This window comes from Oncorhynchus clarkii, chromosome 1, assembly GCF_045791955.1.
Source record: "Oncorhynchus clarkii lewisi isolate Uvic-CL-2024 chromosome 1, UVic_Ocla_1.0, whole genome shotgun sequence".
Taxonomy (NCBI): Eukaryota; Metazoa; Chordata; class Actinopteri; order Salmoniformes; family Salmonidae; genus Oncorhynchus; species Oncorhynchus clarkii.
In genome coordinates, this window is record NC_092147.1 from 65,997,203 (window position 1) to 66,013,580 (window position 16,378).

Genomic DNA, 16,378 nt, shown 5'->3' on the forward strand with positions numbered 1-16,378 from the left:
ATAACATGATCTGGACTGCAAAGCTGAGAGGTTCAAGCAAGGATGTAATGGATGTTTGTATATTTTAGTAATAAAATGTGATATGGACAGAAACAAAATGTATATGGTACTATACTGCAATATTTGTACACTGAAAATAAATATTTTTATTTCACAAGGAAAAATGATTAATATTCCAACAAATTCATACAAACATGACACCATTTTACATATCAACATAGTACTTTCAGGGAGGCCTAAACATACCTCAAAGATCTGTGATGACTGTGGTAGGGTAGTACAAATACATTTATGTGACATTTGGAGTTGATTCAAGTGAACCGAGACATGTTATGATTTGGGGTCATGAAAATCCAGCAGTAGAAAGTCCTGGGCAGTGGGGACACTGTTCTCGTCACACAGGAAGTGGCTGCGGACGGTAAGGAGGAAGGTGCGTCTGGGAATGGACAGCAATGAATAAATCCTCTCAGCCACTACCTGGACTAACCTCACATCTGACCCTGGAGCTGTGGGAGAAAGAGACATAATAATGTCAGTGTCACAAACGGCAGGTGGATGAGTGACAGAAAGATAAGAGGCATGGGTTTGGCGGTGGGAAAACACATCCTCTTACCGACCGTCTTGCTCAGCTTGTCAGGAGGAGTGTCGAGCAGGATCTTCTGCAGCAGGACAGGTGGCACCTGCACACACACCTGGCTTTCCCCATTCTTCACTGTCAGTATTACTGGCCTGGAGTTAAGTGGGGAAGTCACTTTACTAAACCAAAACACAAGCCAAACAGTCAGATGGTACTATCATAATGTAAGCTAGTATTGGAGCTTGAAAGAGCCATTTGCGGTTGATATAATCACCTCTTTTAGAAAATGAGAGCTATTCAGGCTGCTTGAGTTAATTACCGGCCAATTCCATTTCCATTTGGAATGAGTGTGTTTGGTACGTCTGAGAAATGGACACTTCCACGAAGATAATGCGAGTCAGTGAGTGAAGCATTATTAAGGTCTCTCTGTATACCTTAATGTAATGTAAATGCTCGTGATGTTGGTGAGATGCACCGTGTTGTGGTTGTAGGACCTGTAATAGCGTCGTACTCCAGTATGGGGGAGGCAGGGGTAGCAGGGACAGTAGATCCCGTTGTCATCTGTGTCCAGTTCGGCAGCGCAGCGCCCACAACCTGTGAACGTGATGTCACCTGACACTGTGTCCAGGATACTCTCCAGATGCGTGTCGCTGTCCATCCGCTGCAGTGCATTCTGGGAGGGGCTGCCTTGAAACTGGAAAGCTGTGACGTGAACTCTCAGTTCCACATCACCTTAGAGGACAAAAAGCAACAAATGATAAAAGTCAAATATAAGTAAAAACAAAAGAGAAACATTACATCTGCCTGAGGCTGATGCCACACAAGCGCTTGCACGCAGCACACACACACACAGGTTGTTACACAGGTAAATAGTGGCACACAAGCGCTTGCACGCAGCACACACACACAGGTTGTTACACAGGTAAATAGTGGCACACAAGCGCTTGCACGCAGCACACACACACAGGTTGTTACACAGGTAAATAGTGGCACACAAGCGCTTGCACGCAGCACACACACACAGGTTGTTACACAGGTAAATAGTGGCACACAGAAACACACAGTTGTGTTAAATATTGTTCTCCTGGATGTCTTTTGTTTAGCATTACTGTCTTGTTGTTTTTGTCGTTAAAAATAAGTATCCATTGTTGGTCGTTGGCACATCGTGGTTGTTTGAATTTTAAAAAACAATTGTACAAAAATAAAAAGGCACCAATTGGTAGATGGGCATAAATTTTAAAAATGCAGACATTGGAATTATATATATAAATAAATAAATAAAAATGGTCAGCAACTTCTCAATGGGTTGTGAGAACAGCAATTTAGTGCTGATCCTGCTACTTTTCAATACAGAAATGCATTTACAAAACTGCTGTACTACATGACAGAACCACTATTTTTCGATTTCTCAAGTGTTGTAACATTTTTGTGGCTTGACCAACCAAAATCCAATTGTATTTTCCTGTGACCCTACAAATAAACAAAGTAATGTTCCTGGTCAAAACCCATGTTGTGACCCAGTAGGAATTGCAATGGCCATGAGTCACGCGTAGGTCCCAACATACTATTTGTCAAACAAACACTGATGTAGCGGCTTACCAGTGTACTTCTGGGACAGGAGAGTGTGCAGGTCTATCTCCAAGCTGGTGCTGGTATGTTTGGCAGGGCCTGGCCGGTAGAACTCCAGCGCCCGCGTGTCGTCGGGGAAGAGAGGCTCACAGGAGCCCCAGGGGGTGGAGTGCAGCTCCAGCAGGCCTGTCGTCATACTCTCTCTTACCAGGAGCAAACGGAAAACCCACACTGCATCTGCACAGGAGCAGGGGGCAGCAGCTCACTCATGCAGCAAGATCTAAATAGCTGGTTAGATTATGTAACGCATACAAGTAGAAGGATTGCTAGCACTTGGCTAAATGTTTAGCAAAGTTAGTAACTCATTCTTACTTGTTCTGACTTTACCTTTGTTCCTGTTGATACGCTGCAGCCAGGTCAAGGCAGCTCCCCAGAGCACCACTGCCCCCTGCTGTCCATCCCCCTGCTCTACAGTCAGCACAGCCTTCAGTACTCCTCCGACCCTGGACGTGCCCTCTGCCTCGGCCCGCCACCCTGGGTTACACACACAGTCAGACACACAGGCTGCTGCTGTCAACACTCATGTATTGATCGATGTCCATACAACCAACTTCCATATCAAAGTCAAACAAAATGCATTGCAGACAAAAGGGATACATTCAGAAGTGTGCGCATGCCTGTCTGAGTGACAGCTGTGGCGATCTCGGTGCATGTGACAATGCTATGTTGTGTGTGTGAAAAATATAGTGTGTGTTTACATGATGTAATCTCCTAGTCTGAGGCGTATTACCTGTGATCATCTCAGTGTGTGTGATTCGAAGCAGGGCATGCACCAGCGTGTCAGGTCTCAGGGTCCTGAGACGGGCGTGGGCGATGGTGTTAGGATCCTGAGGGACGCGAGGAGGGAGGGACACCAGCAGGGGACGCTTCTCACGCAGGTAACCACACAGAGACCTCAGTGTCCGGCCATTCACATTATGTGGGACTGCAGAACACAGAAACATTTGTCAATCCCCTCTAGATGTAACGTGGACTTTTTAAGGACTCAACAGTCAGAGATGAACATGTGCAAGGGGCTTTCACAAACACTGACATCATGTGAAGATCAACACCCTCTGAAACGAGTGTTCAATAAAAAACAAGACATCAGGAAGCTATTCAAATGGTCACACTATGCCAAGAGCAGAGAGCAAAAGTGAGTAAGTGAATCTACACCATAAATCAAGACAACTGTGAAAGTGTGATTAGAAATTCTAGAACTTCTAGGGAGGGGTGATAAATGTGCCGCAAGATAAATTGACCGGCACTTGCGAAATTCCCTGTCACCAGATTAAAATATATATAAAAAATATATATATACATTTAACTTGGCAAGTCAGTTAAGAACAAATTCTTATTTACAATGACAGCCTACCAGGGTACAGTGTTCAGGGGCAGAACTACAGGTTTTTACCTTGTCAGCTCAGGGATTCGATCCAGCAACCTTTCGGTTACTGGCCCAGTGCTCTAACTAGGCTACCTGCCTACAGGCCTACAGGTACCCAGGTTGGAATCTAAATAGTTGGCTGATTCTACTCCTCTACTTCCACAGTTTATTGTATCCATATGGCTTTGGCATGATATTCGATTCATAGTAATGAATTTATAAATATGTCACCACAATTAAGACACAGTGGTTTACAAATGGCTTGTGAATGATGTGGTGTTTCCTGTCTAAACAGCCCCACCTAGAGGTGAGCTGCTGCCAGTGACTTGGCCCAGGTTGAGGAGCTTGCTGCTGTACGACGACTGCAGAACCGTCTCTCCTCTCCACTTGTCCTCATTCACCATCACACCTGTCATGATAACACAACAGGTACAGTAGCTGTTACTCCTGTATCATATATACAATTGATAGAATATTGATAGAAAGTACAAATATAAAGAGCAAATGCAAGGAACTTCCTTGCACCCTTGATTGTTGTTACTGTAGTACATAAACTGGACAAAGGTGAGTACTTGCAACTGCAAGAGATAACAGCACTATTTTATCTATAAAAGATTTATAACAAAGTAATACAAGTAACTGGGTAGTTTATACCTACCAGTGATGAGCAGCACATCTCCAGAATACACAGTCAAGGCCCAGAATGCTGCCCTCCTCCACAGGACCACCTTCATCTCCACTTCTGATTGGTCAGTAACCACCACAGAGGCCAGGGGGATACAGGAGCCAGCAGACACCCCGGACCTCACTCTAATCTCCTTCAGATGACACGGGTGCACCACGGCCACTAAGATGGAGTAACGCACTCCCTGGGTGCCACATCTAGCCAGGGTGGTGTGGGCTTGGGAAGTAACACAACCCTTCCCTGTAGTCTGGTCTGATGACTGATCAGTTCTGTCTATTGTGGGGGAGACTTTACTCCTTTTAGGGGCTGGGGGTTCCGGTGAGGTATTTACAGGGGATCTAGGTGATGGGAGAGGGCTTTTGGAGACTACACCCACTTCTTTGTTCCCCATTGGGTTACCCTGAGAGCAGAGCACCCCATCAGCAGTGGCCTCCAGTATCACCCCTCCTTCCTCCTGCCTCTGGCTCAGCAGGGGCTCATAGAAGAGCTCCATGGAGCCCTGCTGGGTCCCTCCTTGGCCCCGCTCTCTGGGGGACTGAGTGGGGGTGGCTGGGCTGTACAGCTCTGGGGAGCTGGTGAAAGTGGATGGCGTGGATTTAGGTGGCGTTTGTGGAAGTCTGGTTTTCACAGGGCTGGTTTCTGGTTGTCCCCCCAGTCTTCCTCTCAGGAGCAGGGCCTGGCTGACTGTCCATGCACTGAGGTACTCCGTCTCCACAGACACAGACTGAGCAAGGGCTGGATCTGACTGGATGCCTGCTCTCTCAGGGGCAGACTCAGGCCCTGGGTCAGGCTGCCCGGCAGGGAAGCAGCTGTCCAGATACTCCTTCACTGATTCAGAACACATGTCCTCATCATTAACGACTGTTTGCTCATTCTGGGGAGTTGAGCTCGCCAAAGGGGCCAGGCCGGCCTGAGTTGTCTCTTTACAACCTGGTTCTCTCTGTAAGGGAAATCCGGTTTGGGTCTCAGGACCTTGGAGACTGGTACCGTGCTTGCTGGTACTGGGCAGCTCTCCGGGCTCTGATGAAGCGTCAACCTCACCTCGACCGTCACTTCCATGGATCCCACCCTCATCTTCCCTGGCCCTCAGTCTGCCCCCCTGCCAGCAGAGCTCCACGGTCCTCCACTGACCAGACTTTCCCTCATCAACATCAGACACAGGTGTGAGGGGAGGGGCACCCATGAACACATGAATTTTGGGTTTGTCGGTCATGCTGCTGTTTTCACTTAAAGCCACATGTCAGAATCTCTTGGGTTCCATAGACACTGCGATGCAATCCTTTCCTCGGAACAGAAAATACTCCTGTGAAGAAAACAGAATCTACGATATAACATATGCATGTTGATAATGATTACTTCATCCCTTTGATAGATTTCTAATGTTAATATGGTTATTATGTAGGCTAATGCTTAGTAAATGTATGTGTTTCTTGGTCAAATAAAGATGAACTCTTTGCCACAGTATGATGCCAAAGAGCAGGACTAGAAGACTTTAAGGTGGGACACTGTAGAGCCCAAACTCACTGATGTGCGAAATCACCTTGGAGGGGTTGAATACTGTACCTCAGTGGAATTTGACTTCCTCTCTTTAAACAGGGCACATTTCAAAAAGGACAAAGAAGGATGTTTAGCTATTGCTTGGGAGGACAAATAGATTTGTTTCGTCAAGCAAACCTCACACGAGTCAGCAGAAAGCGTAATGGTGATTTGAAAAACATGTTAGAACCCCCCCACGGTCAAACCCCCCCTCCACACTCAGTACAGGGATTTTAGTGCAGCAGAGGTATACAGCGCCACAGCTGGCAACAATAACAGAGGTCATTAGTCACAGACTGTTAAATACACATGTTCCTGGAATGTGATGTTTCTTTGGAAAAGCCAAAAAAGGCCATGTGTTTGAGTAACTCCCTAGAACTCACCAACCAGACGATGGGTGTTGTGAGCACGTGGGCCAATGATCCACCAGAACTGTCCGCTTTGAAACCACATCAAGGTTGATCGCAGCCCTTGAACTACAGAACGCTGTGGTGAGAGACAGGAGAATATGGGAGTGAGGAGAGGGCGTAGGCCTTCTGATTGTCAATGTTGTGAGTGTGCTTATACCACAGACACTGCCAGATTTGGTGCAGCTATAGAACGTTTTGAGGCTCTATTAGCATAGTTGTGGTTGATCATTGGTAGATTTCTTATTTAAGAAAGCATGGTGGACTGGACTCTGTGTCTGTGTGTGTGTGTGTCCAGCACTAGGGGTGATCTTATCTGTTTACTCAGGGTAGAGGTTGCATCAGCCAGTGCTGTGCCTTTTAGACATGTGTAAGCAAACCCTTTGACACACTGCCCAGTAAGCAAAATGAGGTGGAAAGACCTCTTTTTAGATGTCTTTTCCAGACGTTGACATCAAGTGCATTTCAGGTGCTGAATGAAAGGTTAGAAGACATCCTATTTCCAGATATTGAAAATACATTGAAAATATGTCTTATACGGATGTCAAAATATGTATATTCCGGACATTGAAATTAGGTGCTGAATGAAAAAGTACAAAAACAAATTTTCCGGACGTTGAACATTCTGCCTGTCTGCCTGTCTTTCCCAGACTATGAAAAGTTCTCATTTACAGACATTGAAAATACATATTTTTCAGTCATTGATTCTATGGCCAAATTTCAACTGCTACACATTCTCAAATAAATAAGCATTATATCACAATAATAATTTCACACCTCTTAATAGGAGAATTGCCCAAAATGTAGTATTGCACCCATGTACTGTATCACATGCACTTATGTTAACTTTTTCAAAACCTTTAAAACTGGCAACAATGATATTCAAAGTTGTCCAACATACAGAATAAAGGTTATATTTATTTATTTTTTGCTATGAATGTGATAGGTTGTTGTTAATCTACTTTAGTTGAATGCACTGAAGTCAGTCCTATAGGTCACACTAGATAAGAGCGTCTGCTGAATGAAAGTTCTCAGGACTATTAAAAACAAACAATTGCAAAGCATGCTGGGTATTATTCTAAGGAGCTCCGCCCCCAAACATGTAAACATTTGGTCGGTGCGGACCAGATCCAAAACTGAACGAATCATTGATGTCTAGGCTATTTTTCACAAGTTTGAATATCACAGTACAGTAGTAAAAACAGTAAAAACAGAGTACAGTATAGTACAGTTCTATATGGTACAGGACAGTAGAGTTTTATTCAGTAGAGTACAGTACGGTACAGTAGTTTAATTCATTAGAGTAGACTACAATACAGTACACTTTACTCTAGTGTGCTCTATTGTACTGTACATTTCCTTACTGTACTGTGCACTACAAGGATGGGCCCGCGGTTCAATTTCCTCAAAAACTTTTTTAGGAACTTACTATTGAGAGTTAAAATAATAGAATACACAAGGTGCCATTTTGAAATTTGGTTGTGCATCAGCACTATTTCTCTCATGTCAGGTATAATGTTTTAGATTGGTAAATTAACTTGCCGCTAGATTATCTCAACTTGTAGTAATCATGGTCGAATTACCGACTGGGGGGGCCCCATTGATTTTGTTAGTCACTCTCACTAAAATATGATATTAAAAACTGCAAACATCTTTCTCCAGCCTATGGCAAAATATGTAGAATTGCAGGAAATTGGCTGTTAAAACTGCACATTTTTCTCTCCACCCCATGGCAAAACAAGTAGAATTGCATGAAATTAGTCTGCTTTCAAGAGGGTTCTGACCTGCATGTGTGGGTTTGGATGTGCGTATACTGACCCCGAGCCACTAAGGTTGAATTCAGATTTTTTTGTGGCCCCGACCTCCATCAAAGTTGCCCATCCCTGGTGTACTGTAATGTACTGTGTAGCTCAGTTGTAATTCAGTTGGTAGAGCACGGCGCTTGCAATGTCATGGTTGTGGGTTCGATTCCCATGGGGGGACCAGTATGAAAATGTATGCACTCACTACTGTAAGTCGCTCTGGATAAAAGCATCTGCTAAATTACTAAAATGTCAAATGTACTGTTATCTGCTGTGCTCTACTGTCAAAACTTGTGAAACATAGATGTCTATGATTGGTTCAGATTTGTTCCTTTCCAGACCAACCGATCATAGACGTCCATGTTTGGACTAAATCAAGGCTGGTCTGGACCAAATCTGAATGTCTATGTTTTGGCCAAATATGAAAAGACGTCGCCTGACGACAAATGCTTGGGGTGCTAGATCTACATCTAGACGTCAGATTGGGCGTCACTGGCACAGATGTGACACGACACCCTTCTTCCCTGCCAACCTATGACGTCAGGGAGACACCCATAAAACACACCAATGTGCAGCGTCTTACTTACTAAGGGACACCGTCTGCCTTGGCGTTCATTCCTAAAAATTGTGATGTCGTGGTGTATGACTTTGATGGTTTCTACAACTGCTACAGTCTGCAAGTCTCCTTCCCTCTGTGATGCAAAATAACTAAATGTAACTGAGCATATGGAATATATTTTATTCAGTGCTCTCTAACGTTACTCCCTTCCCATGGGTGAACCTGCTGTCTTTCAAAGTGACAGAGAACTTTTGAGGGGGGCTTGGGAGCAATCTAAGGGTGCTGCAGTTCAAGATAACAATTTTGAAGACCCAAAATGTGTATCTCAATCCATTTATTTTCCATAATTCGGTACTTCCTGTATACCCCACACCCTTGAACATACTCCAACTCATTTCTACAAATACAAATTAACTCTCTACCACATCATTCACTGTGCAGGATTACACACACGTTTTTGACATTTTGCTTGAATCAATGTCAAAACAACCAGGCCATGTTCAGTACGAAAACATTGTGGAACGTTGCAGATATAAATGCTATGAATAGACTAGCCTGATGTGATTCCTTATGAATTTCACACATTTATATCTGAACGTTGCGTCCTGCTGAAAACGCCAGGGAGCGCAAAAAAATTGTCGCGGAGGCGCGCATAATTTGCATGCGCGTTCAAGTGGAACCCTCCCCAGTGAGGTGGGAATCCACACAAACACGCCTGCCTTTAAAACAAGAAAGGGGACGTATGACTGCTGTAAGATCAATTCGAAACGGGACAGGACAAGCCGTTGTCTTGTTATAAGTTTTTGGTTTGCCTTCACTTTTCTTTGAATATCATTCGTTACTAACCCGCTACCTCAGTTAAAAATGTACAGATATTTCGGAGAATTACTTACTCGTGGTGCAAGCAGTGCTCTGGCCTCGGGATGTGTTGAGTCGGCTCTTCCAGTTACCGCGTCGTTGATGAGGGTGCGCCACTACAGCGAGGTCGTGGGAGAGAAAGATGCAGATGACCCCAACTTCTTTAAAATGGTGGAGGGATTCTTTGACCGCGGTGCTAATATTGTTGAGGACAAACTGGTGGAGGACCTCAAGAACAAGGAGACGCCAGTGCAGAAGAGACACAGAGTTCGCGGAATTCTCAAGATTATCAAGCCCTGCAACCATATACTGAGTGTATCGTTCCCCATCAAGCGAGACAACGGCGAATGGGAGGTGATTGAGGGGTATCGTGCCCAGCACAGCCAACACAGGACCCCCTGTAAAGGAGGTAAAGCGGGGAAAGTGAAATGACAGTGAAGGGGCGTGGGATCAAACAGTGCTAAAGCTGACACTGTAACTAGCATGTTCGCCAGCCTGTCAACTCCTGTACAGATGGTTCAAATATTTTCAAACTTTCCTAAGCTACGTATGTTTCGATGCTAGCTCGCTAATATTGACTTTTAAAACTACTTTGTGTGAGGAAGCGGCTGGTTTCCATGTCTTGCTAGCTACTTTGACAGTCAAATCATGCCCCCCCGGGGGGCCACGCAAATCCACATAGCTAACTTACGTTAACGTTACCACCTTAAGGTAATATGCATTGGCTTAATTACTAACTAGTTAATTTTTTAACTAGGTACCTTAGCTATCCATCACTAAGCTAGCTAGATAAGTTATGACACACGTACAACCGTATTCTGTTGCTAGGTACTCCATGTACAATTATGATGTAATAAATCAAAATATAAAACGAAAGCTGATGCACAAAAGGTCTTTCGTCAGTCACCGGGCAAATTAGCATCTGAGGTTGCAGGGGCCTATCTTCTTTTGTCTTCTTCTATGAGGTTTAACTGCGGTTGGCATCCAATTTGTTGCATTACCGCCACCTACTAGACTGGAGTACAACTCCCTTATACTTTGCTTGATTTTTATATATATACCAACAGAAACACAAACGATTATCACTAGACCACTTCTGGTTACCCTCACCGATTCCACATTACACATCTCTTTTCTTCACCCACCATGAAACCAAAAATGGATCAGCTAAAAGGCAAGAGTACACTTTTTCCATAAACTTCACTCCTACTGTCTGACTCATCTTTTTTCTGACCCTTGGCGCATACCTTGGTCTCCGATAACTTCACCACACCTATCACCTCCGATACTTCCTCCGATACTCCTCCTGTCTTCAGCTCCCTCTGCTTACAATTTCTATTAAAAAAATCTTTAAAAGCATCCTTTTTTCAACATTTCTTATCGGACTCAAGTTCACCCTCTTCTTCCCTCTCTCTTAGACCTCCTCTCCCTCTCTTTTTCTCTCCATTCCTCCTCTGTTTTCAAGTATACGTATCCTTATGATATTACTGCACTACTCCTGGCAACCATCTTGTTCTTGCTTTCTCTAGCGACTCCATTTCCCTCACATCGAACTGTGTGATACCCAGGGAAACGAAAAGTAGGTTGAAAATACTGTATCCCTGAACCGGAAACGGACACTTTATACCACTTTAGTGGTAGCAAATAGTTAATCTGTGTCGTTTTTCAATGGGAGCATAGTGGGCAGAACAAGCAAGGAGGTGGGCGAAGCACAAGCTAGATCCTATTGGCGCATTGTAGAATATATTTGCATATTTCCGTTAGGGAACGCTGCCTCGGAAGTGCGCATGTGCACAAACTCAATTTGACCTTGCACTCCTAAACATTGCAATTTTTTAAAAACTGACAAAGCATCAAGTCTAAAATATAGGGCACTGTGTTCATAACAGATTCAGTTTTGAGAACAGAAAAATGTATTGTGATCAGATGTTTCATCGTTGAGAACATTTGCAGAATGTCAGCACAGTTTCACCGTGTTCCATCCCCTCCCACTATCCACGACTGGACTTCCTCTCACTACCATATTTGTGACTCGTTTCAGGAAACTAGGTGTATGTCATGCATCACTACTTCACAAGAGCGCCATTTGAATGTAAACAATTATTTTTTTATCAAAATAGTTTTTTTTAGAAGAAATGCCTTCTGGAACATGTGAACTTTCATGTGCATTAATAACAAACTTGTATGCCGTCTGTAAATACAAATAAAAATTTAAATAAATAAAATAAATGTGTAGGTAATCAGTATGTGTAGGTAATCCTTTCTAACATGGCTTTTTTGAAAGTTATCATGTAGTAGAACTGCATAAGTGTTGCTCTCCACTTTCTGGAGGAACGAGTTTTGAAATCAGTGGAATTAGAGTCTGATAGCTAAGAAGATGGAGAAGATTGTGACATTTGATTGCAAATATGCAGACTGAGTAAAAGATAACACACAGAAGGCTGTTGTATAAAACACCCGTTTCCGGATTACATCTTAAAACTAATGGGAACAGTGACATCTGTGACAGAGAGGGAGAAGCAAACGGGTAAAAGAGTCTAGCTAGCTACATTTTCAGATTTGACACGTTTCTAATTTTGTCAGTTGTATTCGCTTCAAGTTAGTGTACTGTTAGCTACCGTTAGCTGGCTGGCTAGTTAGCTAACGTTACGTGTATGATCTGTGTAGTAATATTATTTGTATCTCAGAGCCATTCGCATTGCTAGTTATGGCCTAATGTTAGTTAGCTAACATTGAACCTGGTTGGTTAGCTACCTTCAAATTCATGCAGGGTAGTAACGTTATGAGTTGGGATTATGGTTAATTGTTTAGCTAGCTAGCTACATGTCTAAACAAGACTCCACTATGCAAGTAACTATTTCGATAGAATGTTTGATGTCACTGTGACAACTGTTGCCTAGTGGTTAGAGAGTTATGGGCCAGTAACCAAAAGTTTGCTGGATCGAATCCCCGAGCTGACAAGGTAAAAAAAAATCTGTTGTTTTGCCCCTGAGCAAGGCAGGTAATCCACTGTTCCCCCTGCGTCGAAGATGTCGATCAAGGCAGAGGGGTTGGGTTAAATACGGAAGACACATTTCAGTTGAACAACTGACTAGGTATTTTCCCTTTCCCTAAATTCGCTTTCCCTAAATTCGCAGAATATCTGATGAATTACGAACGCTCAACACCCGTTGAATATGGCCAGTGTCAGTAAACGTTGGCAAAAAAGCATAATGAAATTATTACCAGCAACACAGCTGCTGTCACCAACGCTCTGGATAACATAACAGCCTAACCTGCTCTGCTAGGGCAAGTAAAATGGTCAGTGAGATGTTCTCTCATTTGTGTCTGTAGGTAGCTAGCCAATGTTAGCCAGTTAGCTTGGGTGCTTGACTGTTAGGTCAGAACACTCGGATCAACCCTACTTTTCGGCCAGAGCGACCAGTGTGTGCTCTGAATGCTCCGAGAGCGAAACGGCTCCGAATTTACGAATGGCCAACCTGACAGTGCTCTGAGTTTACAAATGCCCAGGGCACACACTGGCACTCAAATCAAATCACATTTTATTTGTCACATGTGCCGAATACAACAGGTGTAGGTAGACCTTACAGTGAAATGCTTACTTACAAGCCCCTAACCAACAATGCAGTTTTAAGAAAATACAAAAAAAAAGATAAGAATAACAAATATTTAAAGAGCAGCAGTAAATAATAGCAGAGCTATATACAGGGGGTACCGGTACAGAGTCAATGTATTGAGGTAATATGTACATGTAGGTAGAGTTATTAAAGTGACTATGCATCGATAATAACAGCAGTGTGTGTGTGTGTGGGGGGGGGGGGGGGGGGGGTCAATACAAATATTCTGGGTAGCCATTTGATTAGATGTTCAGGAGTCTTATGGCTTGGGGGTAGAAGCTGTTTAGAAGCCTCGGAAGCTGTTTAGAAGATTACATTTACGAACACACCCATATTATAAGCCAACCTTTAGTTTTGATATCTTTGGTTGTTTAGTACATTAGTACATGGCCTAACATGTGAATCCTTAAAGAGATGGGTGGGGCTGGCTTAAGAGGGTGTGAACGATGCTGAATGGGTTTAGACAAAGAAGTGCTCTCCAGTAGGTACCAAAACAATCAAGGGCCATTTTCTCAAAGGTGAGGTTACAAGTTTATCAACTTTCAAAGCAGAATGACTTTCCCATTGTTCCTCAACAGTAGTGTATGATATACAATTGAGTTGCTACTTTTATCCAATGTAAAAAACAGCATTTAAAATGTTGCTACATAACACCGAATCCAGCCGGTCGGTCATATTTTGGTGGTGAGAAAACATTCTAAACGGATGCCTCAGCTTTACCGCCCCTGTGAAGTATCTGGATTACCCCTTCTGTCTGTGGTGGTAGCTGATTGGAAGGGGAGACACTATATGGACACACCTGCGGCCTAAGCGTCAGATCAAAATTTAAGGGGCTGGTCCAACTCAAGGTGTCATAAACAAAATGCACCCCCCTCCTAAACATTCCAAATATTTTCACCTTTTACTGTAAAATACATTGAATACCCTCCCCTCTCATATAATTAACTCATAATGTTTATGACCAACTGTAGCGACCCTGGATATCGACTTTGCCACTTCAGCATGCTTTTGTGGCACAGTCGATGCCACGCAGGACTACAGGCCAGAAGGTTGAGGGTTCGCCGACCACCACAGACAAGGTCACTTATTTCCATTGTAGTCCCTATTTTTTCATATATTTTTTTGACAAAAATACATATACCATAACAGAGATGGCAAAATGCTCAACCTCCCAGATGAGTAGGAGGGGGTACAATTCTCACCAGCTTGTTTGACATGTAGCTTATTCTTTAGATGTTTGGGCCAGCTGGTGAACCATCCATAATCAGCCATAATCAAAGTGACACTGGACTTTTGCATTTGCCTTTAGGGTGTCTATAGCTAGGTTTCCATCCATTTGGCGACATATTTCCATGTGAATATTCAAAAATCCATTAAGTATATGCCATTTGAGTTTCTTTTAAGAAAATTTGGCATCAGACAACATGACAGGGAACATTTTAATGGACATCCTTATGCATTCAGATCTGACCTGGCGCAGCCAGTGCCATCAACAAATGAGAGATGTTGGCAAAATGAGGCACATTTACGTGCCCTTATAGCTATAACAAATTAGAAAAAACAATTGTTTTTCTTGGTTTACTCTGAAAAAAATGTAAACTACAGTAGACCTACACACTTCAATGCAAAAGATCAACTGACTGTTCATCTGTTAAATACCGCGCTGCCTGTCGGACACTTGAAATTATAAAAGCTTCTGACCGTTTGAGCAGACACATGCACATTTGTGGCCTGCTGGAGGTCATTTTGCAGGGCTCTGGCAGTGCTCCTCCTTGCACAAAGGCGGAGGTAGCGGTCCTGCTGCTGGGTTGTTGCCCTCCTACGGCCTCCTCCACGTCTCCTGATGTACTGGCCTGTCTCCTGGTAGTGCCTCTGTGCTCTGGACACTACGCTGACAGACACAGCAAACCTTCTTGCCACAGCTCGCATTGATGTACCATCCTGGATGAGCTGCACTACCTGAGCCACTTGTGTGGGTTGTAGACTCCGTCTCATGCTACCACTAGAGTGAAAGCACCGCCAGCATTCAAAAGTGACCAAAACATCAGCCAGGAAGCATAGGAACTGAGAAGTGGTCTGTGGTCACCACCTGCAGAACCACTCCTTTATTGGGGGTGTCTTGCTAATTGCCTATAATTTCCACCTGTTGTCTATTCCATTTGCACAACAGCATATGAAATGTATTGTCAATCAGTGTTGCTTCCTAAGTGGATAGTTTGATTTCACAGAAGTGTGATTGACTTGGAGTTACATTGTGTTGTTTAAGTGTTCCCTTTATTTTTTTGAGCAGTGTATTTACTACTGTGAAGTGTGTCCAATTAAATGAGATGGGACAAATGGTAGGCTATCCTAACTTATTCTACAGTCTTGGCCCAAAACATTGGAAACCTTGCACTTTTTTCAAATAATGCACCATTTCTTCCAGAAAACGGTTTAATTTTTAAAAAAATGGTGTCCACATATGTCTTCGGTGTGCAGTTGAACTAAACAAAATCAGAATAATTGACCAAATCTTAGCTTATTCCACAAAGAAATCCTAAAATGGCCAAGACAATATTGGCACCTTCTAGAAGTAGTTAGAAATAATTAGATTTCAAGCAGGTGATTTTCCTTTACGTTGGAATTGAACTTGCCTATTGGGGAGTTGCAGGTACCTGCAACATACTAATCACATTCAACCAGTTTGAATAGAGAAAATTATTCCTTCTCCTGCTTTGTGTACCACAATGAGCATGGAGAGAAGAAAGAAAACCAGAGAATTATCTGATGTCAGACAAGATTGTAGCCAATCTCAAGTCCATCTCCAGAGACCTTGATGTTCCTTTTTCCACCGTACATAATGTTATCAACAAGTTTAAAGGCCCATGCCACTGTAGCCAACCTCCCTGGACGTGGCCACGAGAGAACTTGATGGAAGATTGCAGTGCTGGATTGCTTGAATGGTGGAGAAAGCACCTCAGTCAACTGCCACACAAATTCAAGTTGACTTTCAGACACAAGGTATGACAGGTTTAACTCGTACCATCCTTTGCCAACTCAATGAAAGGGGGTTATATGGTAGGAGACCCAGGAGGACCCCACTGCTGGAAGACATAGGAAAGCCAGACTGCAGTTTGCCAAAACGCACCTGAACATGCCAAAAACCTTCTGGGAGAATGTCCTGTGGACAGATTAAACCAAATTAAGAGTTTTTTTTTGTTTTGGTAAAGGACACCATCTCTGAAGGCTTCATTTTGTTTTCTGTAAACAAAGAAAATAACACCTTCCCTACAGTCAAACAAGGAGTCGGTTCAGTGACATTTTGGGGTTACTTTGCTGGCACTGGGTGCCTTGAACGTGTGC

The 16,378-nt window shown here is 43.4% G+C and overlaps 2 protein-coding genes across 4 annotated transcripts in view; one reads left to right on the forward strand and one right to left on the reverse strand.

Moving 5' to 3' along the window:
- Positions 1-122: 122 nt before the first annotated feature.
- On the reverse strand, positions 123-6,422 carry LOC139410625 (shieldin complex subunit 2). Of its 3 annotated transcripts, none has more exons than XM_071155965.1 (9): positions 6,177-6,422; positions 4,231-5,560; positions 3,874-3,981; positions 2,937-3,131; positions 2,534-2,680; positions 2,177-2,383; positions 1,072-1,309; positions 614-729; positions 123-506 (listed from the first exon to the last, which is right to left on the reverse strand). In XM_071155965.1, the coding sequence occupies exons 2-9, from the start codon at positions 5,468-5,470 to the stop codon at positions 331-333; spliced, it is 2,427 nt and encodes an 808-aa protein (XP_071012066.1). In that variant the 5' UTR covers positions 5,471-5,560; positions 6,177-6,422; the 3' UTR covers positions 123-330. The 3 variants fall into 3 exon arrangements, with proteins under 3 accessions (XP_071012066.1, XP_071012054.1, XP_071012074.1); XM_071155953.1 differs by having other exon boundaries at positions 2,534-2,710; XM_071155973.1 differs by having other exon boundaries at positions 129-506; positions 618-729.
- Positions 6,423-9,220: 2,798 nt separating this feature from the next.
- LOC139410636 (glutamate dehydrogenase, mitochondrial-like) overlaps positions 9,221-16,378 on the forward strand; it is a 43,827-nt gene continuing 36,669 nt past the window's right edge. Inside the window, exon 1 of the mRNA XM_071155988.1 lies at positions 9,221-9,828. Within this exon, the coding sequence (XP_071012089.1) occupies positions 9,426-9,828 (403 nt within the window). The 5' untranslated portion in view covers positions 9,221-9,425. The remainder of the gene's footprint in view (positions 9,829-16,378) is intronic.

Coding starts and splice junctions, on each gene's coding strand:
- LOC139410625 (XM_071155953.1), bottom strand. CDS start 5,470: ATGACCGACAAACCCAAAATTCATGTGTTCATGGGTGCCCCTCCCCTC. Junction 3,982..4,230: donor AGATGTGCTGCTCATCACTG/GTAGGTATAAAC, acceptor TTATCATGACAG/GTGTGATGGTGAATGAGGAC. Junction 1,310..2,176: donor CCTGTCCCAGAAGTACACTG/GTAAGCCGCTAC, acceptor TTGTCCTCTAAG/GTGATGTGGAACTGAGAGTT.